Genomic DNA, 26,867 nt, shown 5'->3' on the forward strand with positions numbered 1-26,867 from the left:
AGGGAGAACATCTAGGCATGGTGGACAAAAATGTCTGGAGCCAAGAGATGAGTATCTTGTTCATGGAACAGCTAGGAGGCCAGTGTCACTGGACAGAAGAGTACATGGCTAGGAGTAAAATTATACACAAACAAGATATATGCAGGATAAATTAGAGACAATCTCGTGGGAAAGGCATTACATTAAGGGGGACTAAGAAGATTCATACAGAAAGGATTTTAGCTGAGCTTGAAGGAAACCAAGAAATGAAAACAGCATGGGAAGATAGCATTTCAGCCAGTAAAAAAGCAAGTAGGGAGAAGGCACAAGGAAATCAGTGTCACTAGATCATATAGTAACTCATTTCTACTTTTTCTGTTTACAGGGCACCAAACAATGATAGAACAAGTCAAAGATAGGTGTAGAATGATATTTAAAGATGACTCATTTCATACAAACATGGCCCTTTGTGGATATACTACAGGGCTTTAAAATCAAAGTGATAACGTTATAGTTACATATTCTAAATTACAGTGGTTTAAAAATGGTTTAAAATGGTTTAAAAAATGGTTTAAAAATATTTACTATTTCATTTTTTAAAGTGAACCTAAAATGGTATCACAATTAATATTTTTAAACAATACCAAAGGAAGATGAGCCCAATAAATGTACTCAACTGACTGCTTAATCCACCATCATTCTAAACAACTTCAAAGGTTATAGTGCTGATCTTTTTTTTCCCTAACTTTTAAGGAGATTGGGTGACTCCTTATATCAAAGGCATATAAGAAATGACACCTCCAGCAGCAGCCTGTACGTGAGTAAGAGGTACCACATGCTTCTTATACTTATCAGTACAAATGAAGAATTATGTTTATTGAGTTTATACTTATTACATTTAAAAAAAGATTTTATTCTTTTCAATCAGCAAATACTCATTCTCTCCTTCCCAGTCTAATCCCACCCCCCTCCCTACTGAGAATTATAAACAATTATAGTCAAAGAAGACATTTCTACATTGGCCATGTCCAACAAAACATGTCTTATTCTGTACCGAACACACCCTTCTATCAAGAGGTGGGTAAAATGTTTCATCATTAATCCTCTGGAGTTGTGGTTAGTCATTATGCTGATAAAGAGTTCCTAATTCTTTCAAAGTTGTATCTTTGCTATATTTTATATTTATAAAAACTGTTTACCTGGTTCTGTCTACTTCACTGCATGAGTTTATATAAGTCTTCCCAGGTTTCTCTGAAACCATCCACGTCATCATTGTGCTTATAGCACAACAGAACTGCATTACATTCATATATTGTAACTTGTTCATCCATTCCTCAATATATGAGCACCTCCTTCAGATTCCCATTGACTGCTAAATCAAAAGAATTAGAAATACTTTTGTACATCCTTAGTTTGTTTTGCTTAAGACTAATCCCTCTCTTAATCTACCTTCCCTCTAATTCTTCCTTTTCCCCACTGAACGAAATATATTTTAGCATCTAACTCTATGTGTATTCTTCCCTTCTTTGACTGGTTCAGATGAGAGTGAGATTCAAGGGTCAAAAGCTACCTCCCACTGTATTCCTCATTTGTTATGGTTACTTATGTACCCTGATTATGTGAGATTATTTTTCACTATCTTTTCTCTTCCCAGTATATTCTTCTTTTCTTTCCACTGCTCTCCTAAGAACATTAAGATATAACAGAAGTACTACCAGTCCTGCTCCCTAATTAGACTCCTCTTACAATATCTAATGACGATAACATCAGAAGAGACACATGCATCATTTCCCCATATTTTAATGTAAGAAGTTCATTTTTGCTTAGTCCTTTATGACTGTTCATTCATGTTTACCTCTTTCTTTTCTTTTCAGGCCTGTGTTTAAACTTTAATGTTTCTATAAAGCTCTGGTCTTTTCATTATGGTCTATTTTCCTCCCTATGGATTATGCTTTGTTCTGTAAGCCTATATTGTCTTCTGCAATATTGTATTCTGATCTTTCCCCACCATTATTGTGGTAGTGACTAAATTAAACGTGGTCCTCCTCACTATATACTTGAATCCTTTCAGGCTGCTTGCAACATTTTTTCTTCAACCTATAGGTTCTAGATTTTGGCTATGATCTTATTGGGCGTTTTTATTTTGAGGTTTCTAAGAGCTGTAGATAATTTTAAGATTTTAGCCTCTTTTTCTGGTCAAGGTATTCTGGTAGTCCAATGATTCTAAAGTTTTCTCTCCTCAATCCATTTTTTCAGATCAGTTGTTTTTGTTATGATATACCCTACATTTTCTTCTTATATTTTCAGTCTTTTAACTTCCGAATGTTTCTGAGTATCTCATGAAGTTGTTGGCTTCTATTTGGTCCATTCTAATTTTCAGGGAGTTTGTTTCCTGTGCAAGATTTTATAAACTTATGCCAAGCTTTTAATTCCTTTTCAATTTTTTCTTCTATAGCTCCCATTTCTTCTCCAAATTTTTTCCTCAAGCACTATCATTTCATTTCTAAAAACATTTTAAAACTCTTGCTTCATCTCTTCTCAGGGATTCTATTTGAATTTGTGCCTCAGCTGTGTTCTTTGAGACTTTGCTTGTAGGTGTTTTAGAGTCACTCTTTACTAAGTCTGTCTTAAGCATCTGTTATCAAATAGCTTTTTCGTGGTAGGATTCTTTTCATTTGTTTATTCTAGCTCACTTTCTGACTTCAGCAATACTGAGTACTGTCCAGTGAAGCTGAGGCTTGCAAGCTCCCAGTACTTCTCAAGTGGTCTGAACCACAGCAAAGTATGATTACTGACCCCCTAGTTTGAACTTGGCAGGTTCCTGATCTGGTTCTGAGCAAGCATAGATAACTGCTTGATACAGCCATTATTACCCAGCTGGTAAAATCTTCTGGGTCAGAGTGAGAAAACTGTAGGCTCCTTTTGGGTCTATCCTGCCCTGAATCCCTGTAGGATTCAGATGGTGGTAGAGGCTGGAAATGAGACTCCACCCTGCTCCTGAGATCTGGGCCACACTCCTGCTTTGTTTCTAAATTTGATCCTCTCACTGCACAGCCCAGGGACTCTTTTCACATCCTTGGCCAAAGGTTTTCTCCTCAATCCACCTTGGATCTGTGACTTAGAACTGGGTAGCAGGCAACCAAACTGCCAAGTGGCACCTGTTCCTGAAGCCTGCACAAAGTTGAGATGCCTTGGTATGGGTTAGGGACTAAGTCTTACCTAGACACAGCCTTTCTCTGCACTGGAGTTCTTCTGCACACAGCATACTTGTAGCCAGACTGTCCTCAGAGACCTCTCTATCACCCTGTGCAGACATGGGCTGGAAAAATGATTCACTGACTTTTTTCAAGGATTTTACCCTGAAGAGTCAGTCTGATGCATTTTCTAGATGTTTTTGAAGGGAGTTTTGTGGGGACAGGAAGAAGGAGGAACTTGGCTATTATCTCCTTCCATCTCTCTGCTTCATGTCTGTTATATTTTAAAAGAAAATAACCAGAGGAAGAAAAGCAATCAAAAACCCTTTGTCTTACTTTTAAAATGTAAGTAATATGGCCAAACAGGAGAGGATAGTTTCTCCTCTTTTTCTAATATACATGCAGTTAAGCAAAACAAATTCCCATATTGGGTGTATCCAAAAACATATATCAACTCCAATGTATTCTACAACTTGAGTCCATCACTTCTCCATCAGGAAGTTGAGAACATTCATCATCAGTCCTCTCAAATTTTTGCTGGTCATTGCACTATTTAAATTTTGCAATATTGTTTCTCACATGCAACCCTCTTCAGTTTTTCCAAAACCATCCCTTTCTATCATTTCTTATATTACAATAATTTCCATTACATTCTTCTACTATAATGTGTTCAGTCATTCTCCCATTGATGGGCCTTTTTTCCTTTTACGGACCTGGACTCATCATATTGTAAATTTAATTTAGATAATGAACAAAATGCCTTCAAACTCCAGAAAGTTCTAATGATGTAGGGACTGTGGGTAAAATAGACCTTTCATTAAATATTTAATGAAATAGTAAACTTGCAAACATTTAAAAATGTCATAATATTCAATGAGTGAAAATACTGACCAGACATTTCATCCTAGCAATTTCATAGAAGGACTTCACACTAAATTTATAAGGAAAAAAAGGGCTTCTACTCTAAAATATCCTCAGCACCTTTATGCAAGAGCAAAAATGCCAATAACACACACACATAAACATAATGATAGGATGGCTGAATAAAGTATGATACAATGCAAAACAATCATGCTATTAATTAGGAAATATAAAATGAAAAAAACAATATGAAATAGTCTATATAAAGTGATACAAAGTGTGAATAGAAGAACTGTATGTAGATTGAATGCAACCCTCCTTTGAAATATAGCATATTAGTGTGTTTATATGATATATATCATTCCCAATAGGTGGTGAGGTTCTTTACATGCTCTTGTGAATGACATTCATTGTAATGATAATCTCAAATTTCAGAACACTGAAGAGCCTCCTAAATGAGATATACAATCACTTGAGAATTTGCCCTAATTACTCACACAGGAAAAATACCTGTTGTCTGGAACGTGATATAAAAATCAGATGACCAATCTATAGAACTCTTCCATCAATGCACGTGTGTACGTGTGTGTGTGTGTGTGTGTGTGTGTGTGTGTGTGTGTATGTATGTATGTAGAGAGAGAGGGAGGGAGGGAGAAGAGCGGGCGAGAGGGAGGGATATGTGTGTGTGTGTGTGTGTATATATGCGGGGTAGTTCCAAAAATTTTGGTGACGTTCTAAGGTTATTTAAACTTAAAACTGCACTAAGACTTCTGGAATACCTTGTATATTTGGACTGACACTGCAAATGGATTATCAATGGGGTCAAGAACCAGGATAAAAAACTAAAAGGTAGCAGATTCAAAATCCTAAAAAGGGATACAGAACAAAAAGCAAAACTGTTTTATGTTGTGAATTTGAGTGGTCTTACTTTTTAAAATGTTAATGGTTTATTTTTATTTGTAGTTTGATCATTGATGAAGAATAGTTTATAATTTTTAAATGGTTAAAAAAAATCAGAGCTCATTGGGTCAAAGTATTCACTTAATCCTAAGATTCTAGGGTTCAAAGGAAGCTCAGCTGCCATCTAGTTCAACTCATACCTGAACTTGTTGAGTACAATATAAACCAACAAGTGGTGCCATCATTCTCAACCTGCTTGTAGCACTTGGTACTGTTTACCGTACTTTCCTTTCTGGGTTTTCTTAATACTACTCTCTCCTGGTTTTCCTCTTGCTTGGCTGATCACTCTTTCTTTTCCTTTGCTCAGTCTTCATTTGTGATATGTCACTAACAGTAGGTACAACACAAGGTTCTATACTGGGCCTTTTCTCTACCATATATTCTTTAGCTATCTCATCATATCCCAGGGGTCTAATTACCATCTCAAAGCAGAAAACTTCCAGATTTATATATCTAACCATAGGCTCTCTACTGAGCTTCAGTTCCATATCACACAGCATCCATACTATCTAACAGGCACTTTAACTAGATTTCCCCATAGATTTCTCATGTAGATGATAGAATTCATTATCTTTTCACCTCCCTAAACCACTGTTCATCAGACTGTTCCTATTACTGAATAAATTACAATTCCTTTCAGTCACTCAGGTCCCTAACCTCTGTGTAATCCTTAATTACTCACTCTTACTCCCTACTTCCAATCAGTTGTCAAATCTTATCAATGTCTCTGTACAAAGATGGACATTTCCCATTTTCTTCACCCATACAGCTCCCACCTTAATTCATGTCCTCATCACATTTCTCACTCAGACTATTGCAAATAACCTGCTATTTGGTTTCTTTGCATTAGCCTCTTCCTAGTCAAATCCGTTCTCCACACATCCAGTGATTTTCTTAACTCATAGGTCTGACTACAGAAATAATACTTCTATACAACTCCAGTGGCTCCTTAGTGCCTCTAGACAGGAGTGGGGAACCTTAGCCTTGAGGCCACATGTGGCCCTCTAGGTCCTCAAATGCAGCCCTCTGACAAAATACAAACTTCACAGAACATAGCACTTGAGGACCTAGACAGCCATTTATGTTCTCAAGGCTGCTGGTTCCCCATCCCTGCTCTAGAATATAACCATTTCTGTCATTAAAAATTCTTTACACTCAGGGCCCTTCTTACCTCTCTAAGTGTACTTACACATTATTCCTCTCCAGGCACTTTGATCCAGATAAATGGAATGTTGTGGACCAGGCCTGCCTCAAGCTGATCCACTAGTTTAAGTCAAATATTGTAAAGGAATGCGTTCTCAATCAATAGTTAAAAGATTTACTTAGCCATAGCAGAAAAAAGATACTCAATAAGAGTGTAACACTTAGCTTGGATAGAAAGGTCACCTTTCATCTACATATAGAAACAAATCTGGTTAGCAGAGGAGAATGTGCTAAATCCCCACGAACTGGGAGTCTAGCTTTTTTATGTTCTTAGATGACTAGGAAGCTATGTTAACATACCTTAAAGAAGATGCACCAACAGCTAGACAGCTTGAGCCTTAGCCTACTTGCCAATTAAGTCTTGGGGAAAGCTACCTTGCCTTTCAGGGCAAAAACCTATTCTAATCTACATGGCCAAGGGGGGGGGTGGGGTTTGAGGAGAAATGGTTCCAGAGAATCTCGATATGATAGTGATCCAGCTTACAACTCTGTCTTTGAACTCTCTGAACCCCATACCTGAATTGCCCTCTAATCTTAAATCTCCTCATTCAATTCCTGATTTCCTTTCATATTCAGCTCAACTAGCTGAAAGCCTTCTCAATTACATTCACAAGTTTCTATCTCCGTAAGTTTTTTCCAATATGAGCACTATGACTTTGAGTAAGAGCTCTGCTTTCAAAGACCTTTCCACATTCACCATATTTATAGGGTTTCTCTCCAGTATGAGTTAACTGATGTCAAGTAACAGCTCACTTTTCATGAAAAGCCTTTCTATGTTCATAATGCTTCTCTGCAGTATACATTCTCTGATGTTCAGTTAAGTTGTCACTTGAGAAAAAATTCTCAAGTACAACTTTCATAAGAGTTTGTGTTCTCTGATACTGTGTAAATTGTGAGCTCCAGTGGAAAATGTTCCTACATTCATGAAGTTTCTTTCCAGTTTGGAGTCTCTTTTGTCCAGTAAGATGTGGGTTGGCATGTAAGGTGTTTTCACAATTGTTACATTCAGAAGGCTTCTCTCCAGTAGAATTCTCTAATATTTCAGTAATATATGTGCTGTTGAGGCAAGTCTTTCTGCATTTGTAACATATATAGGTATTTTTCCTCCTGTATGAATTCACAGATGTCATATAAGTTGAGAGAGCTAGCCAAAGGCCACTGACAATTATTACACTTATTTTTTTCCAACATGAATTCTCTGATGTCGATTAAGATTTAATTTGCAACGGAAAGCTTTCTCACAACTGTTACATTTATAAGGCTTCTCTCCAGTATGAGTTCTCTGATGTATAGTTAACTGTGAACTCCATCGGAAGGCCCTCCCACAATCACTACATTCAAAAGGCTTCTCTCCAGTATGAATTCTCTGATGTTCACTAAGGTATGTCTTATTGGGGAATACCTTACCACAATCATCACATTTAAAAAGTTTCACTCCAGTATGCAGTCTCTGATGCTGAGTAAACTGTGAGCTCCATCGGAAGGTCCTCCCACAATCATTACACTTATAAGGCTTCTCTCTTGTATGAGTCCTCTTATGTTGAGTAAGGTATGTGTTACTAAGGAATGACTTCCCACAGTCATTACATGGATACAGTTTCACTCCAGTATGCAGTCTCTGATGTTGAGTAAATTGTGAGCTCCAACGGAAGTTTTTTCCACACTCATTACACTTATAAGGCTTCTCTCTGGTATGAGTCCTCCTATGTTGAGTAAGGTATGTCTTGTTAAGGAAGGATTTCCCACAATCATTACACTTATATAACTTCAATCCAGTATGCTGTCTCTGATGTTGAGTAAACTGTGACCTCCAGCAGAAGTTCTTTCCACATTCATTACATTTATAAGGCTTCTCTCCAGTATGAGTTTTCTGATGTTGAGTAAGGTATGAACTCCAGTGGAAGACCTTTCCACAATCATTACATTCATAAGGCTTCTCTCCAGTATGAATTCTCTGATGTTCAGTAAGATATGTGCTGTCAAGGAAGGTCTTTCCACATTCATAACATTTATAGGTTTTCTCTCCTGTATGTATTCTTAGATGTCTAGTAAACTGTGAGAGCCAGCCAAAGGCCTTTCCACAATCATTACACTTGTAGGGTTTTTCTCCAGTATGGATTCTTTGGTGTTCAATAAACTGTGAGCTCCAGCAGAAGACCTTCCCACAATCATCACATTTGTAAGGAGCATCTCCAGTATGAATTTTCCGATGTACAGTCAGTTGCGAGCTCCACCGGAAAGACTCACCACATTCATGACACTCGTAAGGTTTCTCTCCAGTATGAAGTCTTTGATGTCGGGTAAGGTGTAATTTGCTACGGAAGGCTCTTTCACAGTTATTACATTTATAAGGTTTCTCTCCAGTATGAGTTCTCTGATGAAGAGTTAACTGTGAACTCCATCGGAAGGTCTTCCCACAGTCATTACATTCATAAGGTTTCTCTCCAGTGTGAATTCTCTGATGTTCACTAAGGTATGTCTTATTGGGGAAAACCTTCCCACAATCATCACATCTAAAAAGTTTCACTCCAGTATGCAGTCTTTGATGTTGAGTAAATTGAGAGCTCCATCGGAAGGTCCTCCCACAATCATTACATTCAAAAGGCTTCTCTCCAGTATGAATTCTCTGATGTTCAGTAAGGTATGTCCTATTCGGGAATACCTTCCCACAATCATTACATTTATAAAGTTTCACTCCACTATGCAGTCTTTGATGTTGAGTAAACTGTGAGCTCCAGCGGAAGCTTTTTCCACAATCACTGCATTCATAAGGTTTCTCCCCAGTATGAGTTCTCTGATGTTGAATAAGGTATGAGCTGGAGCGGAAGGCCTTTCCACAATAATTACATTCATAAGGCTTCTCTCTACTGTGAATTGTTTGATGATCGACCATGTGTGTGTTCCAGAAGGCCTTGGTATATTCATGACTTTTATGGAGATTTTCTCCAATAGGAATTCTGTGATGAGAAATAATGGATGAATTGTGGTTGCCAAGCTTACCTACATGAATTACATTCGTGTGGTTTCTAAGCTATTGAAAATATCTGAATAACCTCAATCTTCACATTCATTATATTTAGAAAATTGATCTTTTGATAATGATCTCTTAAATACTGCTTAAGATTGAATAATGTCTGAAATTCTACTTATATATATATTTATGGAAAGCTTCTTATGTGGACATCAGCTAAGAAAAATGGATTGAATTTAAAAGCCTGAAAAGTCTTAAATTTGTTAGGATTTTTCCTTTGGATGATTATTTACTTGCCTAGAATGTTTCTCCTCGTGGTTCGGCTCCTGCTTCTCCAAAGTGACATAATATTTCAATGCTTCTCCCAATTTAAAGACATAGGAACCATCCCTTCTAAGTCTTTTCTCTGTTAACTGCTTAGTTCCAGGCCCAGTCATCCAATCTGAAAAACAAACAAACAAACAAACAAAACCCAAATGTAAACATTTCCTGCTAAATTTGAAAAGAAAATACAGTAAACAGTTTTCTGACTTTGGCATCAAGAAAATGATCAACATTTATTTTTTCATATAATGCTATAGGTCTTTTGCTGAAATGTCATATAACATTTTTGCATCAATATTTATCTCTACTTTCTCTCATTATGAGACTCATACATGTTTGGAAAAAGAAATTTAGTGGCATTCTTTTCTTTCTGTACTACTGGAAACTTAAGAGCACTGGCTTCTAAAATGATCAGAACCACAGCACCTACTGGGTTTTGTTTTGCTTTGGGATGGCCAATTAGGGCTTGCTCAATTTCCCTCTAGGCTATGACTTCTAGTCTTTCTCAATTTTCTGTACATCAGTACTTCTGATTTACATTTCTCATCTTAATAGAAATGTAGAGAAATCTTTCATATAATTCTTAACAGCATGCAATTCTTAAAAACATTTTTTCACATATCCCTGAAACATTTGTCCTTTGAGAAAAAGCTTTTGTTGTTACAGATTTGTATTATTTCCCACTGTATACTGGATAGAAAACTACTATCAGAGTTATTAATAGGTGTTTTTCATCAAATGATAGTATCCCTTCTCATTTTTTCATTTGTTAGCACAAATGCTTTTCACTTTCATGTAACTGAAATTATCTATTTTATGATTTGTGATTGCCATTCATTGCCTAAAATTCACCCTGAACCAATACTGTGAAAGGTACTACCTGGTCTGGTTCTTTTTTATTTGACATGATCTCTAAAATTAAGGTTTGTTGCTGGTAGAGATTAGAAAAAAAGGGACACTCATGCAGTGCTGGAGGAATTGTGAATTGGTCTTTCTATTCTGGAAAACAATTTGGAATTATGTCCAAAGGGATATAAAACTTGCATACCCTCGGCCCAATAATACCACTACTAGGTCTGTATCCCAAAGAGATCAAACAAAAAGGAAAAGGACCTATATAGCAGCTTTTTTTGTGGTGGAGAATTAGAAACTGAGGGGATGCCCCTCAATTAGAGAATAACTGAATTGACTGCGATAGAATACTATTATGCTAGTAAGCAAGGATGAGCAGGATTTCAGAAAAAGCTGGGAAGATTTATATGAACTGATGCAAAGTGAAGTGAGAACCAGGAGAATACTGAACATCATAACAACAATATTATAATAATGATCAACTGTGAAAGACTTAGCTACTCCACTCAATACAATGATCCAAAAAAATTCCAAAGAACTTATGAAAAATGCTATTGACCTCCTGAGAGAGAAATGATGAACTCGAGTACACAGTGAAGTATAATTCTTTTCATTTTTTTTTGGCCTTTTTTGGGGGGTCAACATGGTTAATATGGAAATATGCTGTGCATGATTTCACAAGTATAATTGGTGTCATATTGCTTACCTTCTCAATGAGTGGGGAAGGGGCTAAATAGGAGAATTTTGAACTCAAAATTAAAAAAAATGTTTAAATAAATCATACATTTTTTTAAAAACAAAAAATAAAGGTTGATATATTTATTTTGAACTTATTGAAATACTGCATAAGATGTTAGTGTAAACCTAATTCAGCCCAACTTCAAGATTTTACCAGCAATTCTTGACAAATTCTGAGTTCATCCTCAAATAACTTTTGTTTTCAGGTTTACTGAAACTGTATTGTTGAAAAGAATTATTTCAAATCCATCTTTTACCTATTCCATTCTACTGAAATACTATTCTAATTTTTAAAGTATCAAATGATTTTGATTAACAACTGATTTACTTGGAGGTGTAGAGAAGTACTATTTCCCTCTTTCATCTCTAGTTTAAAAAAAAACAACTTTCCTTTAGATTTTGGTCCCTTTATTCCTTCAAATAAATGTTATTACTTTGTCTGCCAATATAAAATATCCCCTTGGTTGTTTGGTAAGAGTAATAAATCTGTGAATTAATTTATATGGCAGTCTCATTTTTATTATATAGGGTGTCTCAAAAGTCTTTTAGTACAGTGTTAAAGCTTATAATATAAAGTTAAAACTTCACTAAGATTTTTGCAACATCTTGTACAGCAGTAGTCAAGCACATCCAGTCTGGCAACAAAGGGAGATCTAGTCTCAAAGAGAGAAAGAGAAAGAGAGAGAGAAAGAAAGAGAGAGAGAGAGATAATAGGTCTTGAGTGTGTCTTATTGACTGTCTCTCATATATTTCATGCATTTTGTAGTCATTTTCAGAAATCTCTATAACTACTGAATTTTATTATTGCTATAAAGAAGTGTTCCCTATAGACTTATTTGGTAACCCGTCCTTTTCCTAAAGATGTTAGTTAAGCTTCTTTGTTGCGTCTCTGGTGTTTTCTATACAAACCATAATTTCATCATTAAAGAGGGAGTTTTATCTACTCTTTGCCTATTTTTAATATTTTTAATTTCTTGCTCTTGTTTATTTCTATCATTAGAGTTCCAGAACTAGGTCAAATAACAGCAGAGAAATGGGGTGTCCTTTCTATACTCCTGGATTTACTGGAAAAATTTCTAGTGTGTGCCTCTATTGTATACAAAGATAACTTTTCACTTACACTTCTGTTCAGAAAGTTTCATTTTATGCCTCCGTTTTGTGGAATATTTAGCTTAAGAAGGTGTTATACCTTGTCAAAGGTTTTATCTACACTCATCAGTATAATTGTGGTTTGCATGTTTTTGTATTCAATATGATTGTTTTCCTAATAGGGAATATTTCTGCAACTCTGGTATACATACAACTTGATGATGATGAATAATTTTTAGATATAGCACTATAGTCTTTTCAGCATAATCTTTTTTTTTTCTGACAACTCAATATTCACTAATGATAAGTCATCTAAAATTCTCTTTTTTTCCTTTATCCTTCTCTGGTTTAGGTACTGAGACTACAGTTATATCACAAAGGAAGTTTAGTAAGGTTGTCATCTTTCTCAATTTTTCTAAGAAATGGTGAATTTGATGGTTTATGAAAGCATAGAAAGACAAGATATAATACAAAGTAGGCTGAAACAGGAAAAAATACACAATAAATCAAGTGGAAATCATAACCACAACAATAAAAACTGGAAGCCATTAAAATTTTAAATAAAAAATTCAAATTAATTCTACTTTGTAATTGATTCCTTATTGTATTGATTTCATATTATATTTGATTCTTTATCTTTCTATGCCCTTGAGTTCAGCACAAGAATTTAGCTTTCTGAGTTAGCTTAAACTTATAATTAAAAGTTATCTTTCATACCGGTAGCCCATTGGATATATCCAGAACATCTATATCTACTTGTTATCTTTAAGCCCCACAGGTTAACTTGGTACCAACCCCAAAAGATATGTTGTCTGTCCTTGCCTGCCCTTATACAACTAGAGGAGTTTTTATCTCTTCCAAGGAGACAGCAAGTCTGGTAGTTTTGATAACCTAAGCAAAGATTACAAGATGCAGATGGGTCCCATAAAACAATTAACATAGCTTTCTGGTCAGTAACTGCTAGCCTTACTAATTAATGGATCATGCTCTTGCTTGGAACTTTGTCTCTCAGAATTTTTCTCCCGACACTAGTCTACGTTAGTTACTTCAATTTCTTTTTTTCTCCCTCCCTTATTGACACTTTATAATCTAGTTTCTGACCTAACCACAATCTGCCAAATTTAAGTCTTTTCTCAATCACCCTTCTTGACTTCTTTGCACCATTTTACACTACTCACCACCCTCCTCTGCTAGACACTTTCTTCTCTTTTTGGCTTTTCATGACACTTTTAGGTCTTCTCCCTGTCTAACGACTCCTAAATTTCTTTTGTTGGTTCAACAACAATATTATGCCCCTAAACTGTGAGTACACAAGTCTCTGTCCTAGATTGTCTTATTGTCTTCTCAATATTCATTCTTGGTGAGCCAATCAGTTCTCATGAGTTCAATTATTCTTGATGTAGACAACTCCCAGATCTCTGTCTGTCTCTCTCTCTCTCTTTTCGCCCCACCCCCATCCACCTAGTTACTTGAGATCCAGTCTCACCATTACCAATTGCCTACTTGAAATTTCACACGAGATGTACAACAGGTAATGTTATTTCAAAGAGCAAAACACCTTATCATCTTTTAACCAAAAACCACCTGTCTTTTAAACTTCTGTCAGGGCTATTACCATCCTATGATCTTTCTATTCCCCCAAGTTTAAAAGTTCATTGTAATTGTTGATTCTTCATGTCTTTCTACCTCCTCATATATACAATCAGCTGCAAAACATTATTCTTTCTACACTACCTCTTACATCTCATTCTTTATATCTGCTCATACATACACCATTCTAGTGGAGAGCTTCACCACCTCTCAACTAGATTATCACAACAGTCTCCTAAATATTTTTCTTGCCTTATATCTCTTTCCAAACCATTCTTCACAAAGCTTCTCAAATGATTTTCTTTAAGTACAAATCTGGCCCTGTCATCCCCTTAACTCAATAAACTCCAGTAGCTCCTGATTTCTCCTACGATGAAAAAAAAAATCCTGTTTTGCAATCCTTCATTGCAATCCTGTCCTCATAGCTTTTCAGCCTTAATATACATTATTCCCATTTTTGTACATCATAATCCAGGCAAACCAATTTTATTTCTCCTCAAACACAGCACTTCATCTCCCATCTCCACACGTTTGCTATGGCTGTCATCCCCTACTCCACCTCTACCTTAGAATCCCTAGTTTGCTTCGATCCAGCTGACATACTATTTCTATATGAAGCCTTTTCTGATCATACTTCTGCCATTTTAGTGGGCTATTTAACCAACTGGGACCTTGGTTTCCTGACTTGATAATGTGGGAATTAGACCAGAGAACACCTAAAGTGTTTAACAAATGTTTGCTCATTGTGTTAGAGGTAAGAATGAAAAGTCAAGAACAGCAAAGATATTAATTTTTTTAAAAAGGTAGGAATAAAGTGGGTCTAGCAACAACAAATTTCAAACTCTATTACAAAAAAAAAGCCAACAAAACTATTTGGTACTGCTTAAGAATTAGTACAGGCACATCAGTTTAACAGACTAGTTAAACAGAACACCAAAAGAGATGTGTGTGTGTGGGTGTGTAGACAGACTGCCCAGTAGTGTTTGATAAACCTTCAAAAAGAACTCCTAAGGATGACCTATTCAAAGAAAATTGCCAGGAAATATGAAAAAAAAAAACCCAGAACTAGTTTGGTGGAAAAAGAGTTTAAAGAAGGTAAGAATTCTAGGTCATATGAACAATAAATAGCAAACATTTTTTCCAGTCCCTATTAATTCTGAAATACCTTCTAAAAGGAGGAATTATGCACCAGATGTATAGCAATTACAGAAAAATTCCCAGAATAAGAAAGAACTCTGACAAATGATTGCCTTATGTACTAATACCAGAGAACACTAATCCTGAAGAGCACATTCTGTACCTTTCCCAAATAGCTTCAAGCTCCTGGCTGTAGGCAATCAGGAACACATAACTTTATGCATTATAAATGACCTGCAGGTTTGTGCCTGGGACTCACAATGGAATCTCTTCCCTTCTGTAGAGATTACAGGCATACCCTTTAAGGTAGACACTGATTTGGCTCAGCAAAATGAGTGGGGTGAATTGGACAGCCTAGGGTAGCACTTAGGTTAGGGACCCCCAAGGGAGAGACTCTTCAGAAACCTACTATAACACCTACAAAAGGGAACAGACACTGATCCAGCCGAGGCACAACAGGAAAGGCAAAGTTCTAGAAGAGTAACTAGGGCTAGGGACTAGAATGAGTGGCTAAACTGGGCCTGAAGAAAAGGGGAAAGAAATCCAGCTGGGGCTAGCACTGACCCTGCATCAGAAGCTACTAAGGGCAGAAACCAAGAGTAGTGAAATGTAACTTCCCTCAGTTTTTCAGTAGTAGAGGCAGGTCTGTGTATCATAAAAATGGGAGGACTCAGAAAGTGCACAACAGGAGAATATAAGAAAATAAAGGCCAAAGCTCTTTCTGTGGTGGCAAAGAACTAACAACTGAAGGGATGCCCATCAACTGGGGAATGGCTGAACACAAGTTGTGGTACATGAATGTAATGGAATACTACTGTGCTATAAAAATGATGAGCAGGCAGACTTCAGAAAAACCTGGAAAGACCTGGACTGATGCTAAGTGAAGTCAGCAGAGCCAGGAGAACATTGTACATAGTAATAGCCATGTTGTGCGATGACTAACCTTGATAAACTTGGCCCTTTTCAGCAATGCAAGGATCTAATACTTCTCCAAAAGTCTCATGATGGAAAATGCTATCCACATCCAGAGAAAGAACTATGGAGATTGAATGCAGATTGAAGCATACTATTTGCTCTTTTTTTTTAGCTCTGTTTTGTTTTGTTTCGTCTTTCTTGTGGTTCCTTCTATTGGTTCCAATTCTTCCTTACAATATGACTAATGTGAAAATATGTTTAATAGAAATGTATATGTATAGCCTATATCAGATTGCACACTGTCTTGGAGAGGGAGGGGGAAGAGGGGGGAGAAAATTTAAAACTCAAAAATGTATGGAAATGATTGCTGAAAACTAAAAATAAATTAATAAAAAAAGAAAATAAAGGTTAAAACAGCAAAAATTTTAAGAGGCTAAAACTGAAAAAGACAGAGGTTAAGTATCTGAGGCAGGATTTGAACTTGGGTCTTAACTATTGGTCCAATGCTCTATCCACTGCATCACCTAGCTGCCTGAGGGAAGACAAAATGCAAACAACTATATGCAACAAAAAATATGTAGGATAAACTGGAAATAATCTCAAAGGAAACGCCTTAGCATTAAGGCAGATCAGAAAAGGTTTCTTGTAGAAGGTGAAATTTTAGCTGGGACTTAAAGGACTCTAAGAGACAGCGGTGAATAGTGAAAGAACTTCAGGCATAGGAGACATCAAATGAGATGGAGTCTTTTGTGGGAACAGGAAGGAGACAAGTGTCACTAGATACCAAAGTATGTGAAAAGGAGTAGGCTGTAAGATGACTGGAAGGGTTAGAAGAAGACAGAATAAATGACAAATACAGAATTGTATATTTTCTCCAGGATGTTACTGAAACCACGGGAGTTTACTGAATAGGAGGAGTGACACAGTCAGACCTATGTTTTAGGAAGATCAATTTAATAGCTGAGTGAAGGACAGATTACAGTCAAGAGATACTTGAGCTAGGGAAACCAACCAGAAGGCTACTTCAATAGTCCAGGTGTGATGTGATGTGATGATGGCCTGAAAAAGGGTATTGCAGGGTCACAGGAGTGAGGGAACTATATGAGGGATTTTACAAAGGTAGAACCAACACGATTTGGCTATTGTATATGCAGAGTGTTAAAGAATGAGTAGTTGAGGGTGACACCTAGTTTGTGAGCCTAAGTGACTGGGAGGATGATGTCTCCTGCATAGTAACAGGAAAGTATGGAAGAGTGCATAGGGGGAAAGATAAGGACAGCTACCGATATATTGACTTTTAAGATGTCTCTGGTGTCCAGTTCAAAATGTCCAAGAATAGGGCTGGATATCAAGATCTGAGAATCATCAGCTTAGAGATAATTCAATCCATGGGAGCTGAAAAAATCACTAAGTGAACAAGTGAAGGGAAAAAGTGCCTAGGGCAGAGCACTAGGGTGACCCACTCTTAGTGTGCAAAGGAGATTAAGACAGAATGGTCAGAGAGCAGGCAGAGAACTAGGAGAGAGTATAGTTTTGAAAAACTTGAGAGAGTATCAAGGAGAAAAGAATGATCACAAGGTTCAAAGACTGAAGGATAAGGAATGACATCTGGCAATTCAAAGATCATTAGTAACAGTGGAGAATAGTTGATGTTCAGTGATGAGGTCGAAGCCAGAATGACATGGGAAAATGTGTAGGCAGTTGAGGAACAGCAGTGACAGGGGAAATACAAATGAGAGAATGGGGATCAAAGAGGAAACAATCTTCCAGAAAAGATGGGATGGAATGGGATCATTTATACGGGTAGAGGGGTTTGCCTTGGCAAGGAAAATGGCCACCTCTTCATGTGACAGATGGATTATATAGGGAGACTGTGAAGGAAGGTATCTGAGTGATGTGAAACAAGGAGAAGGAGAGCTAGGTGAATGGTTCTAATTTTTTCAGTAAAATATGAGTCTAACCATCTAATTATTCATACAGAAAAGAAAAGAATCCTCATACATGCACTGAGTTCAAATTTGACCTTAGACACTTACTAGCTCTGTGATCCTGGGCAAATCACTTAACCTCTGTTTGCCTCAGTTTCCACAACTATAAAATGGGGATAATTACAGCACCTACCTCACAAGGTTGTTGTGAGAATCAAATGAGATATTTGCAAACTTCTTCACACAGTGCTTGGAACATAGTAAGCGCTATTGTTAACTATTATTATTATTGTTACTATGATACACTGAATATGGGAAAGTCTTCATTTTAAAATCAGATCTTCTTAAATACAAGAGGATTTACAATGGAGAGAAGCCTTATATATAATGTAATATATATTATGTACATACGCATTGCATATGTGACACACGTGAAATATACTCAAATCTGGAAAATGCCAGGGAATGTGAAAGCTAGAGAGAAATGCAAGAGGAAAACTAGGAGAGATAGCTGACTAAAGCAACTAATCTTAAAATGATTCCTACTGGAGAAATGTCTTTGAAATGTAAGGAATGTGGAAAAGCCTTCAGTCACAACTCAAACCTGAATGAACATTAGAGAGTTCACAATGGCAATAAATGTTTTAAATGTAATCAGTGTGGAAAAGCCTTTAATTGCAACTCAATCTTTACCGCCCATCAGAGGTTTCATTACTGTGCAGAGCAGAATTAAAATAATGAAGGTGGGAAAGACCACCCATAGCTCAAGAATTAGTCTCCACATTGCAGAGAAGCCTTATAAATCATAATCCCATGAACATGATAAATGTGTGAAACTCCCCAGTGAAAGGTCAAGCATTATCAGACATCAGAGGGCTCATTTTGGAGAGAAGCCTTTTAAAAGTCATGAATAGGGGCAGCTAGGTGGCACAGTGGATAATGCACTGGCCCTATAGTCAGGAGGATCTGAGTTCAAATCCAGCCTGAGACACACAACACTAGCGGTATGACTCTGGGCAAGTCACTTAACCCCAACTGCCTCACCAAAAAAAAAAAGTCATGAATATATGGAAGCCTTCAAGGAAAGACCTAACCTGAAGTGATGCAGACTGAAGGTAGCAAAGCCAAGGTAATAACACATATGGCTACACTGCCAAAGTCTATGAAAATAACAATCACAAGACATCCAGAAGAGAATGGTGAAGAACTACAAAGAACCAGCCTCGGATAATATAATGATAATATAAATATAGGAGCACCTTTTGTGATGGCTAAAAATTGGATAAAGATGACCACTGATCAGGGAATGGCTAAACAAACTGTGATACACAAATGTAATGGAATATTACTGTGATGTAAGAAATGATGAATACAGAGAAGCATAAAAAGATCTACAGGGTGAAGTAAAGAAAGCGAAGAAAACAATATACATAATGACTACAACAAAAATGTGTAAAGAACAACCATATACACAAAAAATTCAGAAGTAAATGGTGCAAATTTACAAAGAACAAACATAGCTCCTTATGAAGAGATATTCCACTCAACCTCTCTGAAGAGGTGGGAGGTCCATGAGTGTGGTACTTATACATATCTTCAGACTTTGGGGGCATACTGATCAGCTTTGGCTGTTTTTTTAAAGTCCTTTTTTTTGGTCTTTAGGAAATATTTGTTATATGGTCTAGCTCCCTGAGATTCAGCAGGGGAAAACAGGTGGAATAAGAACAAGACATCAAGACTTACATGAATGCTACAAAAGGGTGCAAGCTAGACAGCACGGTGGATAGCACGGCCAGGCCTGGAATCAAAAAGACTTCCTGAGTTCAAATCTGGCCTCAGACACTTACTAGCTGTGTGACCCTGGACAAATCACTTAACCTTATTTGCCTCAGTTTCCTCACCTGTCAAATGAGCTGGAGAAGGAAATGGCAAACCACTCAGTATCTTTGCCAAGAAAACCCCAAATGGGGTTATGAAAAGTGAGACACAACTGAAAACAACTGGACAACAATAACAAAATTATGAAGAAAAGGCTTAGACCCAAAGAAAATATGAAATGAAACCTACTTCTTTACAAAGGTGGGAGGCTCACAGGTGTGGAACTGCATTTAATGTCATGTTTTTTAGATGTACTGAAACATAGCCCCTGTCCTTTAGGACACACATTGTAATGGGCGAAACAAATGCAAAAAACCGTACATACAAGAAACAAACAATATAAATGAAATGTAATCTTATAGAGAAGGCACTAGCAGTAGAACGGGGTAAGGAGAAGACTGAGAAATCTCTAGCAAAAGGTAGGATTTGAGCTGAGTCATCAAAGAGGCCAGGGAAGCCAGGTGGTGGAGATGAGAGAGAGAATTCCAGACACTGCCAACAGTCGATGAAAATACTCTTATTATTGAGCAGGCAATATTTTGCTTCAGAAACAGCAAGGAGGCCAATGTACCTGATCACATAGTAAATAGGGGGAAGGAGGGAAAGTAATTTAAGATTTAAGAAGACTGACAACCAATTTATGAATGGCTTTAAAAGTCAAAAAGATTTTTTAATATTTGATCCTAGAGCAAGCCACTCAAGTTTTAAGAAGAATATTTTGACATCTGAGTGGAAGATGGATTGGAGTGAGGGAAGCCTTGATAAAGGAAGACCAACCCTGGTTGGTCTACTGAAAAAATTCACACAAGAGGTGATATAAGCCTCTGTGAGCAGGGAGAAAGGGAAGTATATGAGAGATGCTTCTGGAATAGAAATGTCAAGATTTGGCAACAGACTGGTTATATGGAGTGAATTTGGGAGAAGAATGAAGAATGACACTGACTCTGGGAGAATGCACAAGTAGAAGGGCACACTATTAGGGAAGGAAGTCTGTAAAAATGGAGGATTTGAGGGGAAAGATGATGACTTCTTAAGACATGCTGAGTTTTAGACATCTAAAAAGGAAAGAAAGAGAACAGGGAAAAATCTTTGCCATGAACCTTTCTACTAAAAACCAGACATCTAGAATCTAAGGAATAGACCATTTAGACGGTTTTATTACCCCATGGATACAAGGTCAAAGCACACAAAAAGGCAGTTCTAGAAACAAAATTATCAACACCCAACTTATTCAAACCCTTTAATGTATAGAAAGTTGTACATGGAAACAACTCTGCAATATTACAGAACAGCAAAAAAACTTTACTTAATAATTACTGAATAATCTTTTAAAAAGCGAGACAGGAAAAGCAACAAAACTAGTTATGCCTTTTGATCTAGTGATCGCACTGTTTATAGGATTATAGCATCAGAGATTTAGATTTCAAAGAAATGTTGGAGGCCATTAAGTTCAATTTCCTTATTTTATAGATGACAATACTAAGGCACAGAGAGGTTAGGTGATATTTGCCTGGGATCACACGGCTAAACTGAGAAAAGATTTGAACTCAGATTTTCCTGACTCTAATTCCAGTGATCTATGTCCCCTCACTGTCTCAAATTAACAGTAAACTCTAAGGATGCTATTGAAAAATATAGGTACTGAAAAAACCCTGTGTATATTATTGAAAAATCTCTCTATACAAATACTCAGAGGTTCTATTTCTGATGACAAAAATCCAGCCTGAAATGACCTATGCTTGGGGAATGGCTGAAAAGATTGTGGATAAGTCAAAACTGGATAATTATTATACCATTATCATTGTCATTTCTTAAGAACACAAAGCCAGGAAACCCTATGCAGGGAATGTAGAATGAGAATATACACTATCACAATTACATAAAAAACAGAACATTAGTTCTAGAGAACATGGAGGGAAAAAAAGATGAAAAGAGAATATAGAGAAAAATAGGATGTTTTCCCTTATTTTTAAATTAAAATTAATACACATATTTTAAAAAAGAACCATCACTAGAAACAAAGCAAAAGAATGGTTGTTGGGATTTAGATAACCCAAAGTAAAAACAGAAGAGAACAATACATCTCTGACTGAAGGAAACTCTTTCCCCAAACTGGAGGTACTTAAGAGTGGAAAGATGTTAATGAAGAGATTTGCTGACAGCTCATGCCAGATAGCCTCAGCTCTGGTCCAGAGACATAGGGGCCTTTAAGGAAGTCCAGCATATCACTGGCACATCCCCCGAAAGACCAGTGAAAATATGGCTTACAATGACTCTCCTATGCCTGGTTTTTAATGTCTCACCTGGAGAGGTGCTCCAAAGTACTTCTGAGTCCTGTATCCAAGGTGTTTCTCCTTCTTCCAAATGGGAGATCACATCTGGTTTCCAAACTGTAAGTCCTGCTCATTAGAAACAGAAATGCATTGAAGACAGAAGTCTGTTATTCTCTCACCAGTAACTTATTATCTAGGGTGAAGAGGCATGCTAAGAATGACCAAAGGATGGTATAGAGGACCTCTGAAATAATCCACTGCATTGTATTCCTGAGATATACAGTCTAGTGATCCCAAAGAATATTAGTTTTGAACCACTCCCAGTAACAGGATGAAACTTTCTTGTCCTCAGGTACCTGTAATGGAACTCTAGAGGAGAAACTCTGACCTGAAAGGACAGAGAATGGCAAAGCGCAACTTAGAGGCAACACAAACAACTAGCCAGTTTCCAGCTGTACACAGTTACGGCCTCTCACTTGAGATCAAGGAGCAACTTCTGCTCCATCAATGGCCACAAGAGAATTAGCAAACTAGTTTCCAAAAAGCAAGCACTAATTCTCAAATATTTACCACAAAGGAAATTCTGATTTAGTCAGGTGTGTTAAGAAAGACTCCACTATGGAAACAATCTGAGTCACAGAGGATAGCTCTTCTTACCTAGGAAGACAAGGTTCTTGTAATTCTCTAACATCACATCCTTGTACAACTCCTTCTGAGAAGGGTCCAGGTTTCCCCACTCTTCCTGCGTAAAATGCACAGTCACATCCTTAAATGTTACTGATTCCTTTTGGACCTTCAGGGAACAGCAAATTTGGAAAGAATTTTAGGGAGTGGTTTGAAGTCAAATGTATAGTGAGTACCAATTATATACATTTTTTATCATGTACAAACAACTGTAACAGCTTATACTGTAGACTACGTCAGTTAGGCTTATGAAGTATTTTTTTACAAAAATCCTGTGAAACAAATGTAAGAATTTACTGTCATCTGAAATAAAGAGAAAATTGGGACTAAAAAAGGCTAAGTCCCATAGCATAACCACACCCACCTTTGTAGGTGAGCACGCGTGAAACATACACTTCCTTCAAATATTGATAATTTAATAACAGTCTCATGATTAAGTACACAACACTAATATTCATCATCACACTCCAAGTATAACTGACTCTTGAGAGGCTACAAAGCAATCCATTAACTATTAAATATCATTTCTATTAACATTCTCTCGTGTCATTTCTTCTTTCTTGCACCATTTCATCCTAATTCAATAATACTAAAGCTATCCTGTAGATGACTTTTTACCCTTTAATATTAATAGCATACATTTATATTGCTAATATCATCTCATTTGAACTTGGTAAAAACCCTGTAATGTTTGTACTGTAGGTATTACTTCCCCTGGTTTACAAATGAGAAAACTGAGGCCAAATGTTAAAAACTTGAAAATCTTCACAGTATTAAGAAGCTGAATTGGAACTTCCTGGATCCATGTCAACACTCCATCCACTTCACCACAGCGCCTCCCAATTTAATTCTAAGACAGATTGTAGCTTATCACTGCATAATCCCATAAATAGCCATTCTCACAATGTTAAAATTTAACAAAAAATTTAATCCAAACACTTAAATTTGTATTACAACAACTGTCTTGATTACTTTTTTCCCCCTTGTTACACCCTAGAAAGAGTGGCCAGTTAAGTCTTTTCGAAACTTTTTCCTCTACGTTTCCTTTTGTATTTTATTTTATTGTGTACTGCAGATTCCTCTGTCAGCTCAATGAGACAAGACTGCTATGAAGGAAAAAAATTGAGATGCATAGCTAGAGACCCTATCTTATCCTCCTTCTCTAAACGTACAGAGTACTTAAAACTTTGAAATGACTCATTTGGGAATTTAAACCTTCCCTTGAGGACTCAAGTATAATTCCCAGAAAGAACAAACTGAACTCACTTTGCAGCCTGGCGCTGTCAGGAACACAGGGGCCATTCCCACCCTCTTGGAGAAGGACAGAGGGCTCAGAAGGCAGAACTGGCAAAGAAAAACGACCCAAGACAGGCATTAGTCTATCTTGCCCCTTCCAGACCATAGGCAGAACAAGCCCTCCCGCCCCACTTCCCCCCGCAGACAGAGCTCACGAACCACCCAGACCCCGGGGGGTTCAAGGACCGGGCACACGAGGAGCACTTGCAGCTCCAGCCCCAAACCCGCCGTGGGGGACCGCGGCGAGCCTGACCACGACGTGGCAGGCGGGTGCTCAGGGGTAGCAGGACACACGGCTGCGCCCAGCTCTCCTTCCCCGCAGACGCGGAGCAGCGAGAGGGGCTCAAGGGCCGGCGGGGGGCGGCCAGCCCAGGAAAGGGCCCGACCAGGCACCTGCCGAGAGAATCGCCCGGCCCCGCGCTCACAAAGACCCCCGAGGCAGGGCCTGGCAGCCGGCTCCGCTCAGCGCACACCCCCGATCCCCGGGGGCAGCTCGGCTCGCCAGCAGCGGCAGGAGCAGGGACAGGCCGCGGGCGACGTTGGGTCGGAGGGAGGCCCAAAGGCCGGAGGAGCCCTAGCTCCCCGTGCCACTACAGGAAGGAAAGAAGAGACAAAAAGGAAGTGGAAGTAGCCACGCCATGAGAGCGCAAGCGAAGAGGGGCCGGAAGTGACGTCAGAGACCAGTCCTCTCAGCTCTTCCCGCCCTTCTCCTTCAACTCCGCCCCCACTTCTAGACCGAGGGTTTTGGTGCGTCTTGCTTCTGTTTAGCATCAATCAACGTTTCCTTGGCAACCGCGACTAAGAGTCCTGTCTTATTCTGACGGAAGAGGAGCCTTGGCTCAGTATTTCCGGAAATGCAGTCGAAGATCCGGAGAGATTTGTGCGCATGTCTACAAGGAAAAGGCGACGCAACTGGAAGGTGGACTGGAGTCTTTTAGTCACATCCACACCTTCTTAAACGTTTGAGGCCGAGTTCTTAAGCTGGAGTCCGTGAACTTGGTTTTTAAGAAAACATTTTATGACTACATTTTAACATAATTGTTTTCCTTTGTAATCTTATGTATTTTATTCATTTAAAAATGTTATTCTAAGAAGGGCTCGTTAGACCTCCTCCCCAGACTGATAAAAGGTCCAGGACAATTAAAAAAAAAAGTTCAGAATCCTGGTTTGAGGTTATGTTTTTCTTTTCATTTGGAGGAGAATCGGGAGCTGGGAAGGAGAGAAAATTAATTTTGTTTTAATTTTAAAAACGAACAAGAGAAAAATACGAGCATCTATGCAGTGTGAAGCCTTGTAGTAATAGCTCAGGACACCAAAGATAAAATGAAAAATAAACCTCTCTTTCTATCCATAAAGTTTAGCATAGTGCCTAGCCCAGAGTAGGTACTTAATAAATTGTTTCTGATTGATAACTGCACAAGAGTGGGCATGGAGTATCCACTTAATTAGATACTCAGGGTTTCTGTGGACATAGAGAGTGTCTATTAAGCAGCTATTATGTGCCAGGTACTGTGCTGAACCCTGGGAATAAAAAGAAGGCAAAAAACAGTCCCGGCTCTCGAAAAACTATCTACAAAGGATGTATACAGGATAAAGTGAGAGTAGGCTTAGAAGAAAGGCATTAAAATTAAGGGAGGTCAGGAAAACTTTTCTGTAAAAGGTAGGATTTTAACTGGAATTTGAGGCCATCTAGGGAAACCAGGGGGTAGAGATAAGGAAGGAGAACTTTTCTGGCATGGGGAAAAACCAGTAAAAATGCCTTCAGTTGGGAGATGAGTTGTTTGTGGGAGGAACAGCAAGGTGGCCAGTGTCATTAGATCATAGAATATGTGACCGGGAATAAGGTATTTAAAAAGGTAGATTATGAAGAGTGTTAAAAGCCAAACAGAGGATTTTATATTAGCTTTTGGAGGTAATAGGGAGCCACTGAACTGTATTGAATGAGAGACTGGGAAGGGTATCTGGCTTGGTCAGACCTATACTTTAGGAAAATCAATTTGGCAGTTGAGTAAAGGATGGACTGAGTTCGGATCCTCTTCAGGGGATGGTAGGCCCCAGAGGCAAAATTTATCCTGATTCCAGTGGGATGTGGGAAAGTGGAGTCCAGTTCTTGTACAGAGTAGCTGAAACAGGAAGATAGAGGTGGTGAAGCACTAAAGTAGTATCTATCTGTATGCAGCATCTGGAAAAATCCAGTAGAATATAGTCCAGCACTAAATAGCAGCAGCACAGAATCTAGTGGAGACTATGAGACCAAACTCATCAAGCTCAATGGAAAGAGATCTGCAGCTCTTGTAGCATCAGAGGTATGAGTTGTTCCCATTCACATGCATCTCACTGTGCATGTTCTCTACAAGTGTGCCTCTCTCAACTTGTAACTTCTATGTTCACTCTTCCTCCTGTGTAGAAGAGTGTGTCCTAGGTTAATTGGAATGATGTTTTGTCATTATGATATTCCAATACATACCTTTGCTTTGAGCTAATTAATGTCTTCTAGTTGACTAATAAAAAAAAATAAACATCAGTGGGCCTTGTGAGTTCGTTTTTGGGGTGTAGACCCACAGGGAATCTGAGTTAGTTGTTACCCTAGTGACCCTGTTGCAGTCTGAGAGGTTGAGACCTCTCAAAGACTGGAGTATAGGACTGGGTCGTCTGAAGTGAATTTACAGACTCAAGCATTCTTTAAGTCAAGGTGGTAAAGATTCATTGTTACGCTTTTCAGCCGGCAAGGATTCTTAAGGAACCTGCAAGAGACTGAGGATGAAGCTAGGGTTTACATGGAAAAGGGCATGGGACAGGAATGCCAGGGGTACTGATTAGGTTATCCAAAAGTCCAGGTGTCTTTGGGAGCTATGGATGGGAAAGTACAGGGAGTATACCAGACAAGGAGGGAGATGACAGAAGTATGGATCTTGGGAGTCTGGAAGGAGGAAGAGTCCTTGGGCCAGCTAAGGACAAAACTCCTTGGGCTGGACAAGGCACCCCTCTCTCTCTG

The 26,867-nt window shown here is 38.1% G+C and overlaps 1 protein-coding gene across 1 annotated transcript in view; it reads right to left on the reverse strand.

Moving 5' to 3' along the window:
- Positions 1 to 827: 827 nt before the first annotated feature.
- LOC110193192 (uncharacterized) overlaps positions 828 to 26,867 on the reverse strand; it is a 59,041-nt gene continuing 33,001 nt past the window's right edge. Inside the window, exons 11-17 of the mRNA XM_078149137.1 lie at positions 24,609 to 24,784; positions 24,028 to 24,462; positions 23,843 to 23,941; positions 22,550 to 22,685; positions 21,923 to 22,018; positions 9,466 to 9,610; positions 828 to 9,154 (exon numbers count right to left, since the gene is read on the reverse strand). Coding sequence (XP_078005263.1) covers positions 7,372 to 9,154; positions 9,466 to 9,610; positions 21,923 to 22,018; positions 22,550 to 22,685; positions 23,843 to 23,941; positions 24,028 to 24,462; positions 24,609 to 24,784 — 2,870 coding nt within the window. The 3' untranslated portion in view covers positions 828 to 7,371. The remainder of the gene's footprint in view (positions 9,155 to 9,465; positions 9,611 to 21,922; positions 22,019 to 22,549; positions 22,686 to 23,842; positions 23,942 to 24,027; positions 24,463 to 24,608; positions 24,785 to 26,867) is intronic.

This window comes from Phascolarctos cinereus, unplaced genomic scaffold (genome assembly GCF_003287225.1).
Source record: "Phascolarctos cinereus isolate Bilbo 61053 unplaced genomic scaffold, phaCin_HiC Scaffold_2;HRSCAF=192, whole genome shotgun sequence".
Lineage (NCBI taxonomy): Eukaryota > Metazoa > Chordata > Mammalia > Diprotodontia > Phascolarctidae > Phascolarctos > Phascolarctos cinereus.